Below are 23,718 nucleotides of genomic sequence, written 5' to 3'. Positions count from 1 at the left end.
ATCCCTCAGCTCTTCCATCTCACGCTTTCCCTCACAATCCCCCCTGTTTACCTAGCTAGCCTGCAGACTAGTAGCCCTAACTAACTAACTCAGTCCCCCAATCCTCTCCCCACCCATCATATGCTTAAAGGGGCTCTATCAGCAAAATCATGCTGCTAGAGCCCCACATATGCGTGCATAGCCTTTAAAAAGGCCATTCAGGCACCGTAAAAGTTATATTAAACTACCCCCCAGTTTTAAAATAATAACGTAAAAAAGAATGTGCTCTACTTACGGATCGTGCACGCTGGGTGGGCATTCAGGGTGTGTCTTCATCTTCTTCCATGCCTCTTCTTCCTCCGATGTCCTCCGGTCCCGTCTTCCTCCAGCACTCGCGAACGGACAGTGATAGCCTGGGCGCATGCGCAGTAGCTGTAGTAGAAGCCGCATGCTACTGCACATGCGCCCAGGCCGTTTTTTTATATCAGTGTCCGCGAGCGCCGGAGGAGGACAGGACCGGAGGACGTCGGAGGAAGAAGAGGCGTGGAGGAAGATGAAGACACACCCTGAATGCCGGCCCAGCGTGCACGTTCGGTAAGTAGAGCACATTCTTTTTTAGGTTATTATTTTAAAACGGGGGGGGGGGGGGGGTGTAGTTTAATATAACTTTACCGGTGCCTGAATAGCCTTATTAAAGGCTATACATGCATATGTGGGGCTCTATCAGCATGATTTTGCTGATAGAGCCCCTTTAAAGGGATTCTACCATTAAAAATCACAATTTTTTGTAGATCACATGTAGCAATAGCCTTAAGAAAGGCCACCAAGGCTTCCAATAGCCTTAAGAAAGGCTATTCTTCTCCGACCCTTAGATGTATTCTCCATGCCGCCCTTCATCTGTATGCAAATGAGTTCTCTCGCAGCGCTGGGGGCGTCCCCAATGCTGCGAGAGAAATCTCTAGCACCGCCTGCATCTTCTTCAAGAATGGCCTCACTGCGCGTCTTCTTCCGGAGCTGGGTTCAAACTTCTATGTATGTTGTTGTATGAGACTCCTGAGGAATATGTATGAGGATGCATGGAGACGAGTCTGCCCAGCACAGGTCCCTAAAAGCAGTGGCCACACATACCTTTCTCTTCTTCATTGCGTTGGTCTGTGGTGAAGGCTATCAGGTTGCAACAAGACCAGGCGCACACAAGCGAGATAGGAGGACAGTGACTGGTCTGTGGTTTTCTGTCCCACTCACAAATGTATGCGACATCCATGGTCACTGACTGACTGCCGGCCGGGGTGCTACAGGCCAAGCGTACCGGGCTGAAACTAGACAAAAGCAGGAAACGATCACCGTGCACTAATATTTTAATGTTTGACACATAGTCAGACGTAGACAACAACAAAGCATACCAATTTCACTACTATCTGCGGTGGAGCGACGGCGCAGTCCGATGACGTCAGAGAAATTTGCATTTCTCTCACTCCCATGATGCCTTGCGGAGAAATACTCTTCCTAAATATCAATAATAAAAGCGATTGAAGTCAAAAACCTGGCACATACAGTGTTGACCAAAAGTATTGGTACCCCTGCAATTCTGTCAGATAATACTCATTTTCTTCCAGAAAATGAGTGCAATCACAAATTCTTTGGTATTATTATCTTCATTTAATTTGTCCTCAATGGAAAACCACAAAAAGAATTGTCAAAAAGCCAAATTGGATATAATTCCACAGCAAACATAAAAAAGGGGGTGGACAAAAGTATTGGCACTGTTTGAAAAATCATGTGATGCTTCTCTAATTTGTGTAATTAACAGCACCTGTTACTTACCTGAGGCACCTAACAGGTGGTGGCAATAACTAAATCACCCTTGCAGCCAGTCGAAATCGATTAAAGTTGACTCAACCTCTGTCCTGTGTCCTTGTGTGTACCACATTGAGCATGGAGAAAAGAAAGAAGACCAGAGAACTGTCTGAGGACTTGAGAAACAAAATTGTGAGGAAGCATGAGCAATCTCAAGGCTACAAGTCCATCTCCAAAGACCTGAATGTTCCTGTGTTTACCGTGCGCAGTGTCATCAAGAAGTTTAAAGCCCATGGCACTGTGGCTAACCTCCCTAGATGTGGACGGAAAAGAAAAATTGACGAGAGATTTCAACGCAAGATTGTGCGGATGGTGGATAAAGAACCTCGACTAACATCCAAACAAGTTCAAGCTGCCCTGCAGTCCGAGGGTACAACAGTGTCAGCCTGTACTATCCGTCGTCGTCTGAATGAAAAGGGACTGTATGGTAGGATAACAAGGAAGACCCCACTTCTTACCCAGAAACATAAAAAAGCCAGGCTGGAGTTTGCCAAAACTTACCGGAGAAAGCCAAAAACGTTTTGGAAGAATGTTCTCTGGTCAGATGAGACGAAAGTAGAGCTTTTTGAGAAAAGGCATCAACACAGAGTTTACAGGAAAAAAAGAGGCTTCAAAGAAAAGAACACGGTCCCTACAGTCAAACATGGCGGAGGTTCCCTGATGTTTTGGGGTTGCTTTGCTGCACTGGACTGCTTGACCGTGTGCATGGCATTATGAAGACGCGTCTCACCGCGTCTCTCTCGGTGTCAAAACCCGCGCGTGCAGTTCACGTGTGAACTGACCCTTACTCTCAGGAAGTGACATCACAGCTGTTGTTTACATGGCTATGCTGTATCTCAGTCCCATTCAAAATAACTACAATATGGCTGTGTGACCAATAGTCATAATGTTACTTCATCAAAACATGACTGATGAGAGGCAACTACCTAAAACAGCTGTCTGTAGATGGAACTCTCTTGCTTTGGAGGAGTTTTTCTGGTTTGACTATCATTCCCAGATGGTGCTTTTAGGCTTTTTGGAAAACCATGCATTAATATATAGGGACTAGAGATGAATTTTTACCGTATATACTTGAGTATAAGCCGACCCGAGTATAAGCCGAGGCCCTTAATTTTACCACAAAAAACTGGGAAAACTTATTGACTCGAGTATAAGCCTGTGGGGGGAGGAAAAGCAGCAGCTACTGGAAAATTTCTAAAATTAAAATGGTCGGAGTTTTTGGGTGCAGTAGTTGCTGGGGAAGGGAAGGGGGTGTTTTGGTTGTCTGTCTGCCCCGTCGCTGAGCTTGTGGACTGTTTCCCCCCCCACACACACTTGGAATTTAGCCTGGCTGAATATAGCGTATCTGCAATCCTCCTATTAACCCCTTTCTGACGGAACAGGAGCACTGCAGATACCCTATATTCAGTAGACCGGGCACTTTCAGACACAGGGATACCTAATGTGTATGTGTGTCACAGTCATTTTCTACTTTTGTATGTATTCTAGGGAAAGGAGGGATTTAGAACTTTTATTTTTTTTTAAAGCTTCTTTTTTTTCCCCCACTATTTTATGGGACATTCTATACATTGATATTGCAGCTGGTCATAGACCCCCCCCCCCCCCCAAAAAAAAAAAAAAAAAAAAAGACCCCCCCCTCCCCCGACAGAGTGTCAGCAGTAAGTTTGTGTTGACGTCACTGATTATTTTGCCCTTCCTCTGATCCGTCAGAACAATGACTACCCCAAAAAACAGATCCTGTTCTGTTGAGCATCCGCCTTCACTTAGTCAGGATTTAGTCAGTAATCCATCAGTATTGCTGATGCCAAAAAAAAAAAAAAAAAAACAGGAGTGGATCCAAAACAGAGATGAAACGTGAATGGAATATTTGCATGTCTTCTGTGTTTTGTACCACTCCTCCTTTTGACTAGATCAGAAGAAGGGTCAAGTAAATGATGATGTCAACCAGGCCAAAAAGGCAAAATAGTGGCCCAGTCATGGAGTGTGGAGGATGGGAATAGCATGAAAAGTGACATACTGTTGAGATAACAGCAGCATGAGGCTATAGAGTGATTCGGTGACAGAGTGTGAAGGTGGCAGCAGCATGAGGAGGCCCCAGAGTGGCAAGGAGACATAATGTGGAGGTGGCAGAAGCATCAGGAGGCCATAGAGTGACCCGGTGACATAATGTGGAGGTGGCAGCAGCCTTAGGTGGCCATAGAGTGGCAAGGAGACATAATGTGGAGGTAGCGGCAGCATGAGGAGGCCATAGAGTGACCCAGAGACAGAGTGGGGAGGTGGGTGGCACAAACAGTACCCACTGACGATGGTGGCTATAAGAAGGAGCACTTGGCATCAGATGTGTGGCGGCATCAGAATAGTAGCTGAGGTAGATAGCCAGAAGTAACCAGTTTCTTTTGTCAAGGTTTGGGTTAGGCAGCATGGATTTTTTTTTTTTAATGTAGATTGTGAGCGCCATATAGGGATCAGAATGTACATTTTTATTTTTTTTCTTATCAGCATGTCTCTGTAGAATGGAAGGAAAACCACACAAACACAGGGAGAACATACAAACTCCTTGCAGATGTTGTTCTTGGCAGGATTTGAACCCAGGACTCCAGTGCTGCAAGGCTTCAGTGCTAACCACTAAGCCACCATGTATGGATGATTTAATTTGATGCATCATGCATTGGTGGTTGGAAATCCTGGCTGATCCATGTCGGATTCATCTTGACCAATGTCAGTCTCTCCACATTTTGGCTGGAAAGGCCATAGATTTGTAGACTGGGCATTTTTGGACACAGGGATACCTAATATGTATGTGTGTCACAGTATTTAAGTACTTTTATATCTATTCTAGGGAAAGAGGGGTACAGATAGGGGGCAATAGCGCCCGGGTGTCTGCTGTATAAAACAGACACCCGGCAGCTATGGCGTCCACCCAGTTCTTGAGCAACTGCCATCTTTACATACCCAGCATCTGCCAGTACTAGTATGGTGGATGTCGGGAAAGGGTTAATTAAAAATGGAACTGCTTTCTGCATGGAAAACCTCTCTAGAGTTCCTGCGACTAGGTATCTCCCTTCTAGCTCATGTTCTGTTCATTCTTTTGTTACTAAGGGCTCGTTCACATCAGCGTTCGGGTCTCCGTAGTTCAGGTTTCCGTTTCCTGCCTAAAACAGAGCAGGAGACGGAAACCTGCAGGAGGCTTTCTCACCCATTCATTTGAATGGGTGAGAGAGATGTCCGGCCGTGAGCGGCGGTGAGCGTTTTATGCTCTCCGCCGCGAAACCGGGTTTTATAATCCGGACACAGAGTCGGATATGCAGTACTCTGTGTCTGGATAAAAAAATCCGGTTTCGCGGCGGAGAGCCTAAAACGCTCACGGCCGGACCCGGTCTGAGCTTTCCGACTTCTGGCATGCAGAAGACGGAAAGCTCAGAACGGACAGGTGAACGCTAGTGTGAACCTAGCGTAAGGAAGTTTGGCCCTAGATACATTCCTTTCCATCTTGCTTATTTCAGTGAGTTTATGTGGCTGTCCTTTTCTTTCTTCACACAGTGAATGGGGGGGGGGAATATTTGATTCTGCTCATTGCTGCACAGACATGATAGACGTATACAAAAGACTGAGGATTCTACAAATCTCACAGTTTACAATGTCTTCTATGTATTTGTTTCTACGTCTGGTTACTTATGTGGTACAGGTGGGATAAACCTGACTGTGCTCATAGATTGTTTTTTTTTTCTTGCATTTTATCTGATTGTTTGAATATATTTGCTCCGTATTTATAGTACAGTTCTCCTGGATCCCCTATATATTATTTCTCAGGTATTTGCAATTGTATATTTACTCATGATAGAACATGATCAGCAATAGATAAATACATAACAATATCATATTGTTATCTTGGTTGATGTTTGGTTACTGTTATTTTTTGATTACTCACCCAGTTCAACCTTTAAGTATGTTTCTTTATATGCATAATGCGCTGTTATATAAAGATATCATAAATATTTAAAATATATTTTATTAATCATACAATACAATATACTAAAGTAGCAAGATATAGCTCTATATAAGGTCATTATGCCTATAAAGAAATAAACTTTTCAAACTTTTAGACGGACAACATTTTGTGATTGGCTGTGGCTCAGCTTCATGAGATATGGAATTAAACTAGATGTAATTTGTAATTTATATAGCATAAGAAAGTAAATTATAATAAACCTATTTTAGTACTATACTATTTATTAAATGACCGCCACAAAAGTAGCATAGACATAGTGTTGCCGATCGGCTACTTTCAGAAGCACTAATACTCATTGTTCCCGGCGCATTGCCCTATATACTGTAATAAACTGTGCTGCTGGCAAATAACGCAAGTGCATTGACAGATGTAATTGGGGTAGTCCAGAAGCAAGCGCTCACATTTTGTAGTACCCCAAAAATCTTTTGTAAATGCTAATAAAAAAAGGCTTCATTTGAAGCCTTTGTTAACAGTTATGTAATGGTTTCCTCAGTGCCCTTACATATGGCATAACGGCTGTCTCAGTGCCTCTATTTCAGTAGAATGTCCATGTCATATGTATACTACACCACATGTAATATTAAGCATTAGCGATAAATATTTATTAGGGATATTAACTATATAGTTAGAGATAGAACTGTAGATATCTATTTTATCTAACAATTTCTGTAGGTCAATTTCCGTGTTAGCTTTGAGAAACAAGACATCATCTGCATAAGCAGTAGATTGAAGAGAGAATGAACCAAACTCTATACCCCTTATATCAGGATGTTGTGTAACGGCTTGTAGGAAAGGTTCCAAAAACAAAATAAACTTGGAAGGGGAAATTTGTTCTATGAAAAGGCTGTAATGTGGATGGAAATATAATGCTAGCACTTCTTCAATAAAGACTTGTGGTATCCCAAATCTCTGTAGTGACACTGCCATAAAGGACCAATCAACCCTATCAAAGGCCTTCTCACCATTAATGCCAAGAAAAACCATCAAGACATTTGCCCTCTTTGCATAGCTAAATAATGTAGAAGACTTACTGAATTATGTCTCTCTCTGAAGTCGCATCTTTTCAGACAGGCCTATCACAATTTCTAACGTAAACCCTTCCGTACTATAATTAGAATCCCCAAAATTTAACCCTCCTCTGTCCCCGCTCCCACATTACCCCACATGATATGATGTTTTTTCAGGCTAACTTTATAGGTCCAAGCTCCATCCACATGTTAAAGGACACCATTAGTGATGGCTCATAAAGTTTTAAGTTTGTGTAATGACTGTAACCTCTATTACAAAAGTGTCTGACCTCTGTATAAGCAATGTCGCCCCTGCTACCTCTTGTGTCACCCCTTCTACCTCATAGATTGTAAGCTCTCGCGAGCAGGGTCCTCAGTCCCATTGTGTGAAATGACGTTCTTTGTTATGTATCTGTCTGTATTTGAACCCTACAAATTGTACAGTGCTGCGGAATATGTTCGCATATGGCGCTATATAAATAAAATTTATTATTATTAAGTCTTAGAGCCAGTAATTTTGCCCAGAATTTCCAATGAAGATTACGTAGGGAGATGGGCCTATAGCTACTACACAATAAATTATGTCTACCTTCTTTGGCCAACAATGTTGCATGTGCTTCCTGCATCTGTTTTGGAATAGTGTGACCCTATGATCACATTAAATGTGAGCTGTGAGGAGTAGGGAGGGGAAAAGGTCCTGTAATAGTTAATAGGGAGTTCATAGGAAAATATGGTCCTGTAAGAGGCTCAGAAGGTCGCCAAAGGAACCACATAGGAGAGCCAGTCGCGCTGAACTCCTAGTTTGTGCATCAGGTGATCAATCTGGAGTGGCTCACTTAATTATTTACCTTCTGGAGGGAACATTTCACTTTAGGTGACTTGAAAGGGGCTTGATGTCTCCAGCCATCTGCTTTCAACAGTGCAGGCAGTTGGTCTATTTCACTGTGGGTAACCAGGATAGAATCTCCATTTTGGTGACATCTAGGAGGTCCCACCCAGCTGGCTATACGACAGCCATTACAGATAAAGGATATAGCCAGACATACAGTAAGTTCTTTTCTCTTAAGGCCCCGTTCATGCTGCTAGAGGTCTACATAGATTTGCTATTGTGAGGGGGCAGATTATGACATGGATTCAGCGCCAAAATCCGCCCCCTCTTGCCCCATGTGAACGAGCCCTAAGACTTCCAGCAAGGGTTTTAAGATCGTCCTTTTGGCAAGTGTCAATGTAGCCATATCTTGATAGAAGTCTATGAGGTCTCCATACTTGACAGCTCCCTTCTCTTTAGCAGAAGACAAGACGGCTGTGGTCTCAGTAAACAGGAGGTTGCATATGATGTTTTATTCTAATATTGCATCCTCAACTACGATTTTCTTGATCTTCTAACATTGCTCGCACTGCAAGGGCCAAGTAGTAGTTGGTAAGGTTTGTACATGCTCCTTCACCATTATCAACCCTGTGGCCTAGGTACGGGATTTAGTTTGTAATCATAATCAATTTGGAGAGAACCAGCTGTATAGTTTAAGCTATTGTTTTTCTTAAGAAGCCCTTGGAGATAGAAAAGGTTGCTCAGTGTAAGTTACCTTCTGTGCCACTCTCAGGGTCTGAATCCTCCACGCTGTCCTTATCTCTTGCACTTTTTTGGTGGTGCCAGTGCAAGAGTGAAAGTTGTGTTTTCTCAGAAACCACTGAAGGTTGGCTTGCTGTTTTGCCATATTGGGTGTACAGGGGGTATCCCCACTCTTGTTCTTGCCAATCTTTACTATAACTATAGTGTGAAAGCTGCTGTGGATGTGACAACAGCCCCAATGTGAAGGAGCTACAAGTTCAAGCTGGAATCACTATCCAGCATCAGGCTCCGCACCCTCATCCTATTAATATTATAAAGGTGAAAGTTTGTGAGTTTGGTTGTTTGTGGGTTTGTGTGTTTGGATGTTTGTTCCTCAATCACGCAAAACCCGCTCAACCGATTTGGCTGAAATTTTCTACAAACATAGTTACTACACAGGATTGCGCAATAGACTACTGTTCGTCACAATAGAGCACATACGATTTTCCCAGGACCCCCGCAAAACCCAAACTCACATCACATCTCTGCAATCTCACACACTTTGGACCATAGCAAGCCACAAAATTCATATTACCCTCTACGGCAGAGGTTGGCACATAGCAACCATATTTCACTGGCACGCCAGCAGCACAGGACCTGCAAGAGTTAAATGAAGTCGGAGCGTCCCTTCAGTGTTCTGCAAGAGCTGAGGCATAAGGACACGCCCCTTCTCTCACTGCCCTCCAATGAGAGGGGTGCAGGAAACCCAAGGGGTGGAGCTTAATTGCTCAGGTCTCTGCCTGCTATAGTGATAACTCCTGCCGTCTGCACCCTGCAAAGGTTCCCTGAGGAGGAGAGGAAGCTGCTAGCAAAGTGAAAGTAAAAAGCACACAGGTCCCTTCCTTTAGTTCCTATTCTCATTCATGTCAGGCATTTGGGGTTATTAATTTAGTGTTAGTAACTCCATGTGCCTCACATTAATAGGAATACACCCTATCATGTCCCTCATATTAACCCCTGTGTGCCCCATATAAAGGTTACTAATATGTGAGACATATGGAGGTACTAATAAAAGACCTCAATAATGAAGATACTTAATTATTACCTCCAAGTCTGTCACATATCAGTAACTCTTACACAAGGGTTAATGTGAGGGACATGATGGGGTTAATTGCTATTAATAAGAGGCGCATGGAGTTACTAAACTGTCATGCACAGGGCCAGACTTTTATCTACAATTGTGGATAAAACTATGATCCTGTATATTTCAATGGGCCCATACACATAGATCCTGTTTTTGCGGCTGTGTGTCCGGGACAAATTGAGCTGTAAAATATAGAGCAGCATTCAACACAAAAGTCTCACGTATTCTCAGAATTACAGAAAAAACAAGATACACAGTTACATTTCATATCCCATACCTTATACACAGTACGAAAACCTTACCCGCGCCTGTATTTACCCACTTCTACAATCACTGCAGACGAAGTCGCGGATACCAGCTAGTATAGTATGATATTGTGTAGTGGCCTCATGTTTTATAATGTTCCGCAGTTGCCCTCCACAAAGTATAATGTCCCATAGTGACCTCCATACAGTATAACTTCCCATAGCGGTATGCCATGTAAACCACATGACCGCTGGGGCCTCGTGAGGAGCCTCAGTGGTCCCTGACATAATTAAGGAGGCCAAAGAGGACCAATGCCAGAGCCCAGGGAAAGTGAGTAATATTGCTTATGTTTACTCACCTTCCCTGGGCTGTCACTAATTATACTTTGAGGGTCTAAAGAGCTCCCTGAGTATAATAGTTGTTCATGGTTCGCAGCCACCACAAGCTGCCATTATGGAGGAGGTAGCTCTTACTGCAGATGTACCCCTGGAACTAAAGGGATCAGAGTACATGTACCGTAGGTTAACAACCAGTGCTCTAGAGGGACTAAAAAAGTGAAAAAAACAAGATTAAAAAGAACAAGAATATTAAAAGTTCAACACATGCCCTTTCCCATTAAACATATAAAAAAATAAACATGATTTGTTTTGAGACATACAAAAATGCTCAAAATGTTAAAATACAATAATATTATGGTGATCACCATGTGGGATAAATCATTTTTTTCCCATACTTCTTTTGTAAACCCAAGAAAGTTCTAAAAAAAAAGAATGCAGCATAAATTGGAATAGTCATGATTCTACTCATAAAACTGTACAGCGAATATACAGTCATAGCATTGTATTTTCTCAATACGTGATAATATAGACTAATCCCTTTCTGTTTTATTTCAGATCATAGTGAACACTGCCAAAGGTAAGTCCCACTGTTTTCTCCATTTTGGTCTCATCAGACGTATATACAAATCTGTTCGACTACTTTCCTGAGCAAACAGCTATGTGGCTTTAAAACTATTGCTTTGTATTCTTTGCACAGGTCAGAACACTTTACCGTCCCCTGCTAAGAAGACAGATAGTCCAGATTTGATGAGAGCAGGTAAGTGAATGTCAAGCCAAGCAAGTTAGTATCATCTCATACTGTGCTGGGCATTGCTTAGCTTTCGTAGGGCATGTTCACATGGAGGAATTTGGAGCTAATTTTGAAGCAGATTCTGCCCGATGGGAAGCACAGGCAGAAAAAAATAAGCATCCTACTCGTTCTTCAGGTGGATTCTGCCTGAAACTCCCATTGGAATGAATAGGAGGCAGATTTTGAAGCTGATTTTTAAAGCAGTTTTTGGATTCAGATTTTCAGATTCTGCATCAAATTCCTCCTTGTGAACAACCCCTTAGCATTCACAAAAGAGGCATGGCTGGGCTCTTCTGAAGTTAACATGTACTGGAAAAATAAAAGCAATATTTCCACATTCCAAAATATACTTTGCATGGGATTTGAGTCTAAAATGGGCGTTGGTAGTCAAAGCTGCATGATTTGCTTTTTTTTGCAATAAAATAGATTCTGGGACTACACACAGATATTCCATGTGCATTGTCAGTCTCATTACAATGACATTCTGACAATTTATGTGAGGTCCCTGACTGTGCCAAACATTCACCCGATTTCTTTTAGTGACATTTTTACCCAATATTTCCATGACAGTTTCATGCACAGTACATTTGACTGGTGTGTGACTAAATACAATATTATGGACTTTTACAATACAAAATAATTTATCTTTACCACAAGGCATATAGAGACCATGCACAGAAGAGCTTATCTCCCATAGAGATATGTGTGTAAGTTCCTTATACTTGTACAGAATGTATTATAATAGAGGTGTAAGAAATATTGTTATTGAGGAAGAAGCCTTACTTTCAAGAGGAGATAAGTTCATAGAAATATCTTTGCTGGTAGGGTAGGTAATGTTCACAGCAGAGACGTAGGTAGGGGTTCAGCACAGGGAACTCAAACATGTCTAACTGGGACCCCAACTTGAATATGTTTGTATACCGATACTATTAGTATATAGTGAGCGTATAGTGGTATATATTGGCTCTACACAGGGCTCTGCAGATGATTTAGGTGAATACAGTGCAGCAACATCTTGTGACTTACAGCTGACATCTCTGACTAATCGTTCACATTCCCCACTTCTTCCATCTGGACCGCCATGACCACTTCTTCAAGCTGTGACTTGTCTCTGTAAAGTTTGCAGCACAGACATCTTAGGTTCCTAACTCTTCCAGGCACCTGACCCACATTGTCCTCAGCTACATAAAGCATAAAGCTGCTACCCCTGGTTATAAAATATACAATATAACCACCACATAATGAATAATACCCTCAAGTCCATCTTTAAATGAATAACTTCCCTGTGCACCCCTTTAAATAGTGTCCTTATTAGTAATGCACAAGTGTTAAAAAAATTTTTTAAAAAATTAGTGGGGTACCAATACCCAGCACCCCCAGGATCAGCTGTTTGAATGAACCTTGGTACCTGTGTAAGTTCCATGACCCCTTCTCTGTTTACACATTGTCATTCATTTCAGAGCGGCCATGTAATGTAACTACAGCCTTGTCCTATACACATCTATGTGACAAGACTGGAATCACATCACATGGTCACTATAAAGAGGTTGGAGTGTGATATACACAGGCCCTGTGGCCACCCTCGTACAGCTGATCAGTGGGGAATCATTTATCTCTTATTGATGATATATTCTGAGGATAAATCATCAATAAAAATGAGATGGAAACTCCTTAAGGCCTGGGCTGCATATGCTGCCCTGTAGCAAAAAAGAGCTATTGGGAAAAACCGTGGTGGCAGCACATAGCGGGTCTTCCTGCAGCGCTTTGCACAGACAGTTTGCAGAGGTTTCCTCTGAGGACTTTCTGCTTCAATTATATCTATAGGGAAACCGCTGGCATTTCCATAGGTATAATTGACATGCAGTGTCTCTGCTGCACATATTTTACTGCAAAGTGGGGATAGGAAGGGGCCCCACGTGGCAAAAAAAATGTGGCATTCTAGCAAATCCCATCCACACATTTGCAGATGCAAAGTGATTTCCAAAAATGTTGTGGTTTTCGAAATTGCAGAATGTCAATTATACTTTTGGAAACACTGGTGGTTTCCATATAGGTATATTGAAAAAAGAAAGTCCACAGGAGAAACTTCAGTGAACCTTCTGTGAAAAGCGCTGAGGGAAAAACCACAATGTTACTGCCACAGTTTTTCCTGCAACACTTTATGCTGTGACCAGCTAAATCAGGCATTAATCTTAATAAATCCCAAGTGCCACTTTAGTTAAATTACTTGACCCTCATATTATGCCTCTGATTCCCCCTGACATAAATACTGTACCCCTAATGACTAGAGATGAGCGAGTAGTATTTGATCGAGTAGTTATTCGATCAAAATATTCATACTCGATCGAATACTACTAGCTATTTGCAGTAAATATTTGATTCAGAACCAGCGTTGATTGGCTGAATGCTATACATTCCTGACTAGCAAGGACAAGCCTGCTGCAGAACCAGCGTTGATTTGCCGCAGGCTCATCTTTGCTAGCCGGAAGAGCTGGCAGCTTGCGGCTATGAGGGAGCTTACTTTTTATCAGCGCAACTACAAGCGCTGTGCAGTTAAAGCACACGGACCCCATCGACTATAATGTGGTCCGTGTGCTTTATCTGCACAGCGCTCCTCCTAAACACTCTCCTCCTGCTACTCGTGGACTTTAGCCGAATAATGACTTCCCCTGAAATGAGCATTTTTTCCCATAGACTATAATGGGATTCAATATTCGATCAAGTAGTTGAATATTGAGGCTCTACTCAAAAGGAATATTGAATCTGGAATATTTCAATATAAGTGATGGCTCCTTAAATAAATAACCTCCCCCCTTGTATTCATAATGTCCCCTAATAACCTTTTTATAAATGACCCCTTATGTTCATAATCCCTCCATTATAGTTATAATTCCCCCTGCCCCATACTATTTATATACATACAACTGTGCTAAAAAAAAAAAAAAAAAAAAAAAAAATTATACTCACCTACCTGCAATCCTTAGATGGATGGAGCCGCAGCCTCCTCACTGTCCACAGGATGTCTTTGTCTCAGCACAGGCGGGCACGATATTGTGACGTCATCGCACCGCCTGTGCTGAGAAGGGGACATTTGTCTGTGTTCTCGGGGTCTTGTAAACCGCAGACCTGTATTGGCTTGTGGTTTACAATAGAGATGAGCGAGTACTGTTCGGATCAGCCGATCCGAACAGCACGCTCCATAGAAATGCATGGATGCACCTGGTACCTCCGCTTTGACGGCGGCCGGCCGCTTAACCCCCCGCGTGCCGGCTACGTCCATTCATTTCTATGCGTTTCTATTCATTTCGGCTGATCTGAACAGTACTCGCTCATCTCTAGTTTACAAGACTGTTAAATTGCAGACATCAATCTAGTTAGAAATAAAAGATGTATTAATGGCAGCACGGGTGGGCCCGGGGATGCTGTCCACTCTACCCTTCTATCTACACCTCTGATTCACATTAATCCTTCACCCGTGCCTGTTTTCTTCCTCGGCAGTTATCCCTGCCTATTTCTTCATCTGACACAGGCACAGGAGGAAACCTAATACTTGTGTTGTATACCATAAATGGTTAACACACAACATAGACTGCTATTACATATAGTAAGCAGAAATCTGAAACAAATTAAAAGCAATATAGTAACAAAGTTATCCTTGTCTACATTACCCATTATAATATGGACAATAACATTCCTCAGTTGTATATAATGACTTGGATTTTATTCTTTTTTTTTTTGCTGCTTTCCCTTTAACCAGATCATTGTTAAATCACATCACAGTTCCATATAATGTTATAAACATAATCCCAACACCATACCGCCATAATAAAGTGATGTCCAGTTCTAATGATCGCAGTCTGCTGTTGGCGACTCCAATTTTCTCACAGCATGAACAATATTCTGGGCCACAGATGAAGCTAACTGAAGGAATTGGCTGAAGCCCCTGCTACCTCCCTGCTTTGCTCTTCTCAGTTTAAGCTCACTCCCTCTTATCTACCTACCCTTGCTTGCTGCTGCTCAGCAGGATAATGGGAGGGATTGAGGGTTATTGTGAGATTTAATGCCATTGTCATGTTTGTATCCCAGCAATGTACTCTGTGGAGATAACAGTAGAGAAGGACAGAATCACAGGGGAGACTAAAGTCCTCTCTAGCAACACTGTGCTCCCTCAAGAGCACCCCCTGCAGGGGATCAAGGTGTATGAAGATGCCCGCAAAGGTAGGGTGCTTTGGAAATCCAGACAATTTCAGAAGCATCTGATCATATTATTAAATGGTACACAGTTACTATTGCTTGTATTAACTAGCATTGCATAGTTGGTCAACCTTTGCTAAACAAGTTTCCGTATTTATGTGCCTTGTTTTCACTTCATTCGGCTCCTTCTTTGAATTTTTTCTTCTTCTCTCTTTGTTTCTATAAATACATATTGCACTGTTCTCTTCTGGTTACCACAATATTTATTGTAGAGGAATGACTACTGGGAGCCAGCCAACCTTAACAGCATGGGTCTCTTACGGGTACCTGAAATCTGTTTGCAGTGTGAGTCATGCAGGTGCACTGACGCTCCATTTGTCTCTAGGATTGGCAATGAGAAGTGAAGAACAGTACTTGTCTATCTCCAGCAGTCTATTGGTTGCAAATTGCCGCAGTGTTCCTACTTTATTCCCACTGCATTCTGTTTGAGGTTCAATGGACACCCACTCCCATGATAAGTGGGGGTCCTGAAGGATAGATGATATATGTTGTTAGTTTTCTGTACTTGAAATTATCCTGTGTGTTAAACAATATGGTTTTGTAGTCACATTCTAGCTATATTTTATACTGAACTGTGAAACCTGTGTGTTAATACTTACCTTTATAGTTAATGTGTTTTTCATTCTCTGTATGTTTACAGTATGCTTATGATCTTTATAATTTGCCTACAGTTGTACACGCAGTGACATCAGAGGTTGCAGCTCCTAATGATACCGTCCACCAGCTCAGTTCCACAGAAGTCGAGGATCTAATCCACAAGGCAGAGGAAGCAACCCTTAGTGAAGTTTCCTTAACATCAGATGAAAAGGCCTCAATCCAAAGAGCATCTCCCCGAAAGGAAATCCCTGGAGTACAGGCCCGACCTCCTGAGACATCACCAGGTCCAGAGCAACCAGTAACCATGATTTTTATGGGCTACCAGAATGTAGAAGATGAGAATGAAACAAAGAAGGTCCTGGGTTTGGAGGAGGCCATCACTGCTGAACTGGTTGTCATTGGTGATGGAGACCCACAATCAGCTGCTGATGGAAGTGTACCAGAAAAGGCACAGCACCCTCCTAATGGTGCTCCCATAGACCCTCCCAACAAGACCGAGAAACCAGAGACCAATGACACAGCAGCACCCAAGAGTGGAGAGCAAGATCTTACTATGAAAAAACAGAGATGCAAATGCTGTAGCGTGATGTAATCAGGTGACGGTAGGGAAAAGGTGTGCCTTTCCTCTAACCATCATACACCATAAAGCCTGAAACTGGAGGTTGTACTTTACCATCATCTCTGGATGGAGAGATACTACCCCTAAGCCTTTAGTTTATAAAAGGGGTACTCTTTCTATCCACCTCAACCTTTGAGGGAGTCCCCTCCATGATCCAAAACTGTCTGCTATATACACTCCTTCTTATAAAACCTGAGAGGACTTTCTCTTAACAGTCCACAGATAATGTGGGTAATATTCATTCTTTACTGAGTGTGAGAAGTCACACACAGATGTATGAGAGGAGCATCACACAACTAGCAAGTGTTTGTTCTTCTTGGCTATATTCACTCCTGGAATTTCCCTTTGAAGAATCTGCAGCCCTCTGTATATTATGAAAGCTACTGCCATTTTGTATCAAGTAAAAACATCCAGTGACAAATCTAGTAGATGTCCTTTATCTCCTCTACCTCCTGTGATAGTTTTTTTTAACCACCCTTGAACTGTTTAGATGGAATCTCAGAAGATCTAGTCTATAGGTTTAATGAACTGAATGGCTGGGCACATACAGGGTTATCGAAATGAATGTGGGACATTTCAGGAAATTATGTGAGGAAAAGAAAATAGATACCGAACGAGTCTCTAGGAAATTTCCAATTTGAAGAATTTCAGTAGGTTTATATGTCATGGTAATATTCATTACAGCAGAATGATTAGAACTAGCTATTTGGTTTGCCCATTATATGACGATGAAATGAAAGTTAATACTGATCAATAGCAAAATTCTCTACATTTTCAATATTGTTTAGTGCATACAACTTACCTTGTGCTAGAATCCATGTGTAAGGTCCAACATGTCATTTGGAACGTGTGCCAGTATGTGGCAATATTATGGTTACCAGTATAGTCATTGGAATTGTTTTTTGTGTTTCATTAAGAGTGAAGTCCAGAGATGTGTTATGAAAGTTAACTTTATTTTTTTATCCTTTAGCTACTGTATATGATTTAATATTTTGCAAACCTTTGTAACGATGTGAATAGAGAGTTGCTGCAGGTTCTACTGATATCCCCTTGACCATCACCCGCTAGCCTTTTATCTATAACGCTTGTATGTTAACTGTGAACCCTACTACCCTGGCTGACTGTATACCCATAGTGCGGGAAATGAAGCTGGGTGGAGCCCATGGACCCCAGCTGGACTTTCAGTATATTGGTGCCTCTGTCTCTTGCTCTGCCTGCCTGAAGAATACCCATATCCAAACCTCCCCTACCTAAATTTCAAATGTAAAACATGAACAAGAAGTAAATAAAATGTGTCATTTAATCTCATGATAAAGCATGGTTTATGTGTGAATGACTGTGAAAAATGCACACACATCTTCAAGGAACAATAAATTTAATAAATGAATGATAGATGTACACAGGAAAAAGTTACCCACACTATTGTCAGTCTGCAGGATTTCCACATGTTCTTAAAAAAGATAATCCTGTAGATTAGAGATGAGCGAACAGTAAAATATTCAATATTCGTTATTTGTTTCGAATAGCCGCTCAATATTCGACTATTCGATCGAATATCGAACCCTATTATAGTCTATGGGGAAAAATGCTTCGTTTCAGGGGAACCCACCATTCGACTCAGGAGGGTCACCAAGTCCATTATGACACCTCAGCAAATGATGCCAACACCTCTGCAATGCAACTGGGACAGCAGGGGAAGCATGTCTGGGGGCATCTAACAAGCCCAAGTCACAGCTTTACCCCACCATCACAGCCTATCAACTACACACTTTCCACACTCAAAAAAACCTCTATCAAGGTGGGAAAACACCTGGAAACCTTCTTTCTTCCCCAAATGGATGGACAGAAACCCGAATTTAAGATAAAGAAACATTAACAAGCACCCCTTTAAATCACGTTGCCCATAACAACCACAGATGGAATAGGCAATGAGAAATCCAAAAGCCCCCACCCTTAACTGTCATGGTGAATGTGTGTGTGTGTGATGTGGTAAGACCTTCCAAAATTAACTTTTCTGGCCCTTAACATGAGCCCTTCCAAAATAAGTTAGAGGCCCTTAAGCTGAGCTACCAGCAGAGATTGAGGCCCTTTAGGTGATTTCAGCCTCTTACCAGCAGAGTTTTAGGCCCTTTAACTTAGTTCAGCCTTGCACCAGCAGAGTTTTTTTTCCCTTTGGGTAAGTTGAGCCTTGCACCTGCAGAGTGTTAGCCCCTTTAAAATTCTTAGCCCCCCTGTGTTGGATTGATGCAGTGGATTGGACTGAGGACCCAGACATTGACCTTGATTGTGATTGGGAAATTGATGACATTTTGGCATCAAGTCCTGGGGGTAACTTGTATTTAGAGGACCACAAAGGTGGAGAATTGGCTGCAACCACTACTACCGGTAATGGTCCTCTAATATGGGACTCTACATTACCTCTACAGGGTTCTGATCAGGTGTTAGTAGTCCAAACAACATGCTCCAGTACTTTAGATGTAGATCAGAAACCACTTTCCCTTCCGACACCAGAGTTAACCAAGCTTCACCATCATCCTGCTGAGATGGAACCACTAAAGGAAACCTTTCCTTCAAAGGCATGTTCTGGAGCTGCACTGAGCCAAATCTAAACACAGAGTCCTTTGGAACTGAACAAAATTCACCAGCAGTGTTTTTGGCCCTTAGGGTGAGTTGAGCCTTGCACCAGCATGTGTCCCGTAACATCAGGCGGGCCCTAAGTTCTGCGCTAAGTTGCACAAAGTTCCACTTGACCACCGACGCATGGACAAGTGCATGCGGCCAGGGACGTTGCATTTCAATTGCGGCACACTGGCTGAATCTAGTTGAGGCAGGGACCGGGTCGCAAACTGTGGCAGCCTGCCTTGTCTCCTCGCCCAATATTCCTGGCAGGAGTGCTGAAACACCATCCTCCTCCTCCTCCACCGTTAAATCGACCCCAGCTACAAGCTGGAATCGCTGCAACACTGGCGTGCGGAGACGTCAGCAGGCCGTGCTGAAGCTCATCAGCTTGGGGGACAGACAGCACAGTGCCTCCGAGGTCAGGGATGCCATCCTGGATGAGATGGCAATGTTTTTTGCCCCGCTGCACTTTGGCCCAGGTGAAGGTTTGCATATGTGATAATGGCTGGAATCTGGTAGCACATCCTGAGCTTGCCAGACTCAAACATGGTCCACACACGGCCTACGTTATTGGTGCAACGGTTTCTAACTTACCCCAATTTACACAAGCTACTGGTGAAAGTGCGGCGCTTGTGCTCCCACTTTGGCAAGTTTACAGTACCTGGTGCTAGCCTCAATACACTCCAGCAACGCCTACATCTGCCTGAAGCACCAGCTGTTGTGCGAGGTCACCACACGATGAAACCCTAGATACCGTATGTTGAGCAGGGTGTGTGAGCAGCAGAGACCTTTGATGGAGTTCCATCTACAAAACCCTAGGGTTTCATCAAAGTCAGCTCCCTCAGTTTCTGCACCATGAGTTTCCATGGATGGCAGACTTATGTGAAATCCTATGCCATCCCACACATGGCCCACGTTTTCAACTTGTTGGTGCAAAGGTTCTTTGAAACCTACACCATTGTGCCTGATATACTGGTCAAAGTGCAGCCATTTTCGTAAGTGAGAAGTAGCCTCTGCTAGGCTGAAAACATTCAGGGCACACTCCTGTCATCTTTGCACCATTGGCTGGCGGAGGAAGACGAGGGGGAGGAAGTGGCATTTCATGTCACTGTCTCACATGCGGCTTGAGGGTGAATTTCAGTGCATCCCATTGCTTCAGCACGGATGGTGTGAAGGGGAGTGGAAAATGGAGGAAATGGAGAGTGACCCTTACAGTCGGAGGCAGCGAAGTCATGCCAAGTAACACACTGGCACACATGGCTGACTTCATATTGGGTTGCTTTTCAAGAGACAAAGGCATAGTTCACATCATGGAGAGCAAACAATACTGGATTGAACAAAAAATTGGATTGAGCTGATATAGCGTGACTGAATTGCTGTGTATCATGCTTAGCTTTTGTCGGGTAGACCCTTAAAAATTGGATTGACCATACATGGCCTGACTGAATAAAACACAAATTGCAAGGTAAGGGAGGAGGCTTCCCTTTGTAAGTGGAACGAGCCCGGAGGGCACAGAGACCCGACATTAACCCTTTATGGGTAGGACAGTAAGAGGTTAAAACAGAAAAAGGGGATGCCATTCAGTCAGTAACGCCTAGCCCTATACAGGAGGGCGTTATGCCAGACTGACTCAAACAACTCTTACCCACTTTACAACATAGCTTCCCATAACCCAAATAACAACAGGACAACTATTTAAACTCAACTTTAGTGGACGGGGTCGGCCACAGCTTTTATTGAAAAACCAGGTAAACTCGGTAAATCACTCTTTAACCGGAAGTCTTAACATTTAATGCAACAATCCGGTGGCCGTGGCATGGTATGCTGGCCGCGAGACTCCCCGTGGGCACGTCACCTCCACTCCCCTCTCTGTACCCAAACCGCCACAGAGGAGACCAGAGGAACTCACACTGGGCTCCGACCCCGCCAAGTAAGAAAAGGGCTGGTTACACCCCATCCTGAAGACCTGATAGAAATATGTCAAGACCGATATCGTTGAGGTGAACACCGTCTGGACGCATTAACCGGCGGTTATCATCTTCAAGCTGCCTATGGCAAACCACCACACCCCCTTTTGACCGCACAAAATGGTCAAGATGTGCATTGACCATTCTGTGCGCTTTTTCCACTGCAGAGATATCCCTGGCCCCTTGCCAGGTAACACGTGGAACAATCTCGGACCAAACAATTATAACTTCCGAGAAGTAACTAGTCATCCTGTCCATGTCAGCTCTCATAAGGGTAATTAACTCGGCAACACCAAGGACACACAAATCATTTTCCCCCGCATGGATCACTAAAATAACAGGGGGGGGGGGCGAACTGTCCAACTGTAATAACCTCGGGTAGAACCTGGCATCACTTCAGGCCTCTGATGCCGTGCCACTCGACCTCGATCTCTCTAAAACCCAAGAACTTACCACCAGGCCTACTTTCAGCCCTCTGGGCAGCTCAAAAAGTATAGCTGTGGCCTAGGAAACAGACAAAGAGCCTTCGGACACCTGAGAAGGAAACAAAAGCATCACAATAATTCAGGGTGAACATACATAGCATAACACGACGAACTCCACCTACCTATCCTCTGCACCGACTCAACCGGTAAACACGCCCTCGACGCCTCCGTCGCAGCCCCGATTCTGAACGAGTGAATGCCATACTCACTTGGATCCAGCCCTAGATGGGAAAGGACCTTATGGAAAATGGATCTAACTGAAAAACCGTTACCGCTTTGCCGGCTTCATGTACCATGAAAGAACCCCTGGGAGAACGAACCTGGAGAAAAGCGTCCACCGCTCGCACTGCACACACCTCACCCACCACCGTATGAAGAAGGACCCACGTGCCCCTGGTCCATCTTGGAATGCCTAATCTGGATGCGCAAAGACCCATTAGAAAGAAAAACGTCCTCAAACAAAAGACCGCCCTGCTTGGACTTCGAACAGGGGGAACTAGCTCTCTGATCCTAAGGGCCCCAAAGAAAGCTAAGGAAAAACCAGAGGAAAAAAGGGAAGCTTCGTAAGGCGAGGAACAGACACTCGGAAGGGCAGATGAAAGATGGCATAAAAGGTCGTACGACACCGGACGATGGGAATCATACCTCTCTGCGCCAACCCTTGAGGGCCTGTCTAAACAGAAAAGAGCTAAACAAGTTACCCCAACCCCGCAACTGAAAGAAAAAATTCAAACCGGAAAAACGACGAGACGCAACAGCCGCGGACACGCCCGAGTCGCGTAGATGCAAAAAATAATGAAAAAAACACCTCCCACCTATCGCCCTCGCAGTTAACCACATCCTCATCACCAATCAACTCACACCACTCCAGGCATAATGCAACATGCAAAAACAAGCAGTCCCAGTAGGGACTGCATCTGCTGCAAAGTAACTTTACTAACTGACATGAAGCCCCGAAGAAGGGAAGACATTTATCCTGGGGGAGACGGAAGAGCATGTGAACCGAATCCAATTCGATACCAGGAAGGAAAGAACAGTGGAAGGCCCTTCCATCTTCTCCGCGGACAAAGGGACACCAAACTTACCCATAAGGAACAAATGAATCCAACAAGAACTGGCAGCGGGAGTCCCCGGAGGAGGCCACAAAAAGTCATCCAGGAAATGTATGATGGACCTGTAGCAAGTCTCATATCTGACAACCCATTACAGAAAAGAGCTAAATAGCTCAAAAAAGTGACAGGAGATGGAACATCCCATAGGCAAACATGAGTCGTAATAAAAAAGGCCGTCAAAGCCACAGCCCAATAGATGATAGCAATCCGGGTGTAACATCTCTGCCTCAGCAGGAGGCGTGTGCAGTTTGGTTCGTGGCTTAAAGTTTTTGGTCGCACTGTGTGAACAGGGCTCTAGTTCTGTGATTGAATTTCCACCACACCTGTCTTCTGCCCTTGCTTGCCTCTGTTAATGAAGTGTTAATTTGTGTGATTGACAGCCTGCCTTCCTGTCAACTCCAGGGACGGGTTCTTCCTCCCTATTTAGTCTTGGCTCTCATTCACACCAGTGCTTGCTATTGCCTTGTGCATACTTGCTCCTTGCTGTCACTAATTTTGCTTGCATTCTTATCCTTGACCTTTGGCTTTCCCTACTGACTATTCTTTGAACTCTGATTTGGCACTGCATCGCTGACCCTTGGCTAGCTGACCTCCATTTGTTGTTGTCCGTCTTGTCTGCGTTTTGTGTCTCACATATCCAGGAAGGGACTGTCTTCGTGGTTGCCGCCTATTATGTAGGATAGGGCCTGGCAATAGGAAGGGACAGTTGGGGGCTTCAGCTTAGGGCTCACTGTCTCTTGTGTCCCGTCCCAGGGTTCAACAGCTACCAGGGAATTGTTGTCCGAGCAATTCCCTAACACTGGGTGAACCGGAAGAAGGCGGAATGCCGACTCGACATCAGAATTTGCCATGAGAGCACCAGGACCCACCACCCTCAACAACGCTACTACCCGGTCAAAGGAGACATAAGACACTGATGCCTCCGACCGGGGGATACCGGGGGATACCGTCATTGACAGATGATCCCTTGGGATGGGAAAGGTGGTGAATTAGTCCGAACTTACCAACTTCCTTCTTGGGGACAACCCCTAAGGGGGACACCCTAAGATTATCAAAAGGCGGAACTGAGAAAGGGCCAACTATCCTACCCAAACTAACTTCCTTAGATAACTTCTCTCTAAGAACATCTGAGCGATCCCTAGCAAA

The 23,718-nt window shown here is 43.7% G+C and overlaps 1 protein-coding gene across 2 annotated transcripts in view; it reads left to right on the top strand.

Annotated features, from left to right (window-relative positions):
• Positions 1 to 17,704, top strand: part of PALM (paralemmin) — a 120,744-nt gene extending 103,040 nt beyond the window's left edge. Inside the window, exons 6-9 of one of the 2 annotated variants that reach the window (XM_075283654.1) lie at positions 10,685 to 10,706; positions 10,827 to 10,886; positions 15,006 to 15,137; positions 15,845 to 17,704. In XM_075283654.1, the coding sequence (XP_075139755.1) occupies positions 10,685 to 10,706; positions 10,827 to 10,886; positions 15,006 to 15,137; positions 15,845 to 16,362 (732 nt within the window). In that variant the 3' untranslated portion in view covers positions 16,363 to 17,704. The remainder of the gene's footprint in view (positions 1 to 10,684; positions 10,707 to 10,826; positions 10,887 to 15,005; positions 15,138 to 15,844) is intronic. The other variant, XM_075283653.1, reaches the window with a different exon arrangement.
• The last annotated feature ends 6,014 nt before the right edge of the window (positions 17,705 to 23,718 follow it).

This window comes from Leptodactylus fuscus, chromosome 1 (assembly GCF_031893055.1).
Source record: "Leptodactylus fuscus isolate aLepFus1 chromosome 1, aLepFus1.hap2, whole genome shotgun sequence".
NCBI lineage: Eukaryota > Metazoa > Chordata > Amphibia > Anura > Leptodactylidae > Leptodactylus > Leptodactylus fuscus.
Note: the sequence above shows the minus strand (reverse complement) of the source record. Positions and strands in the feature narration are given on the sequence as shown.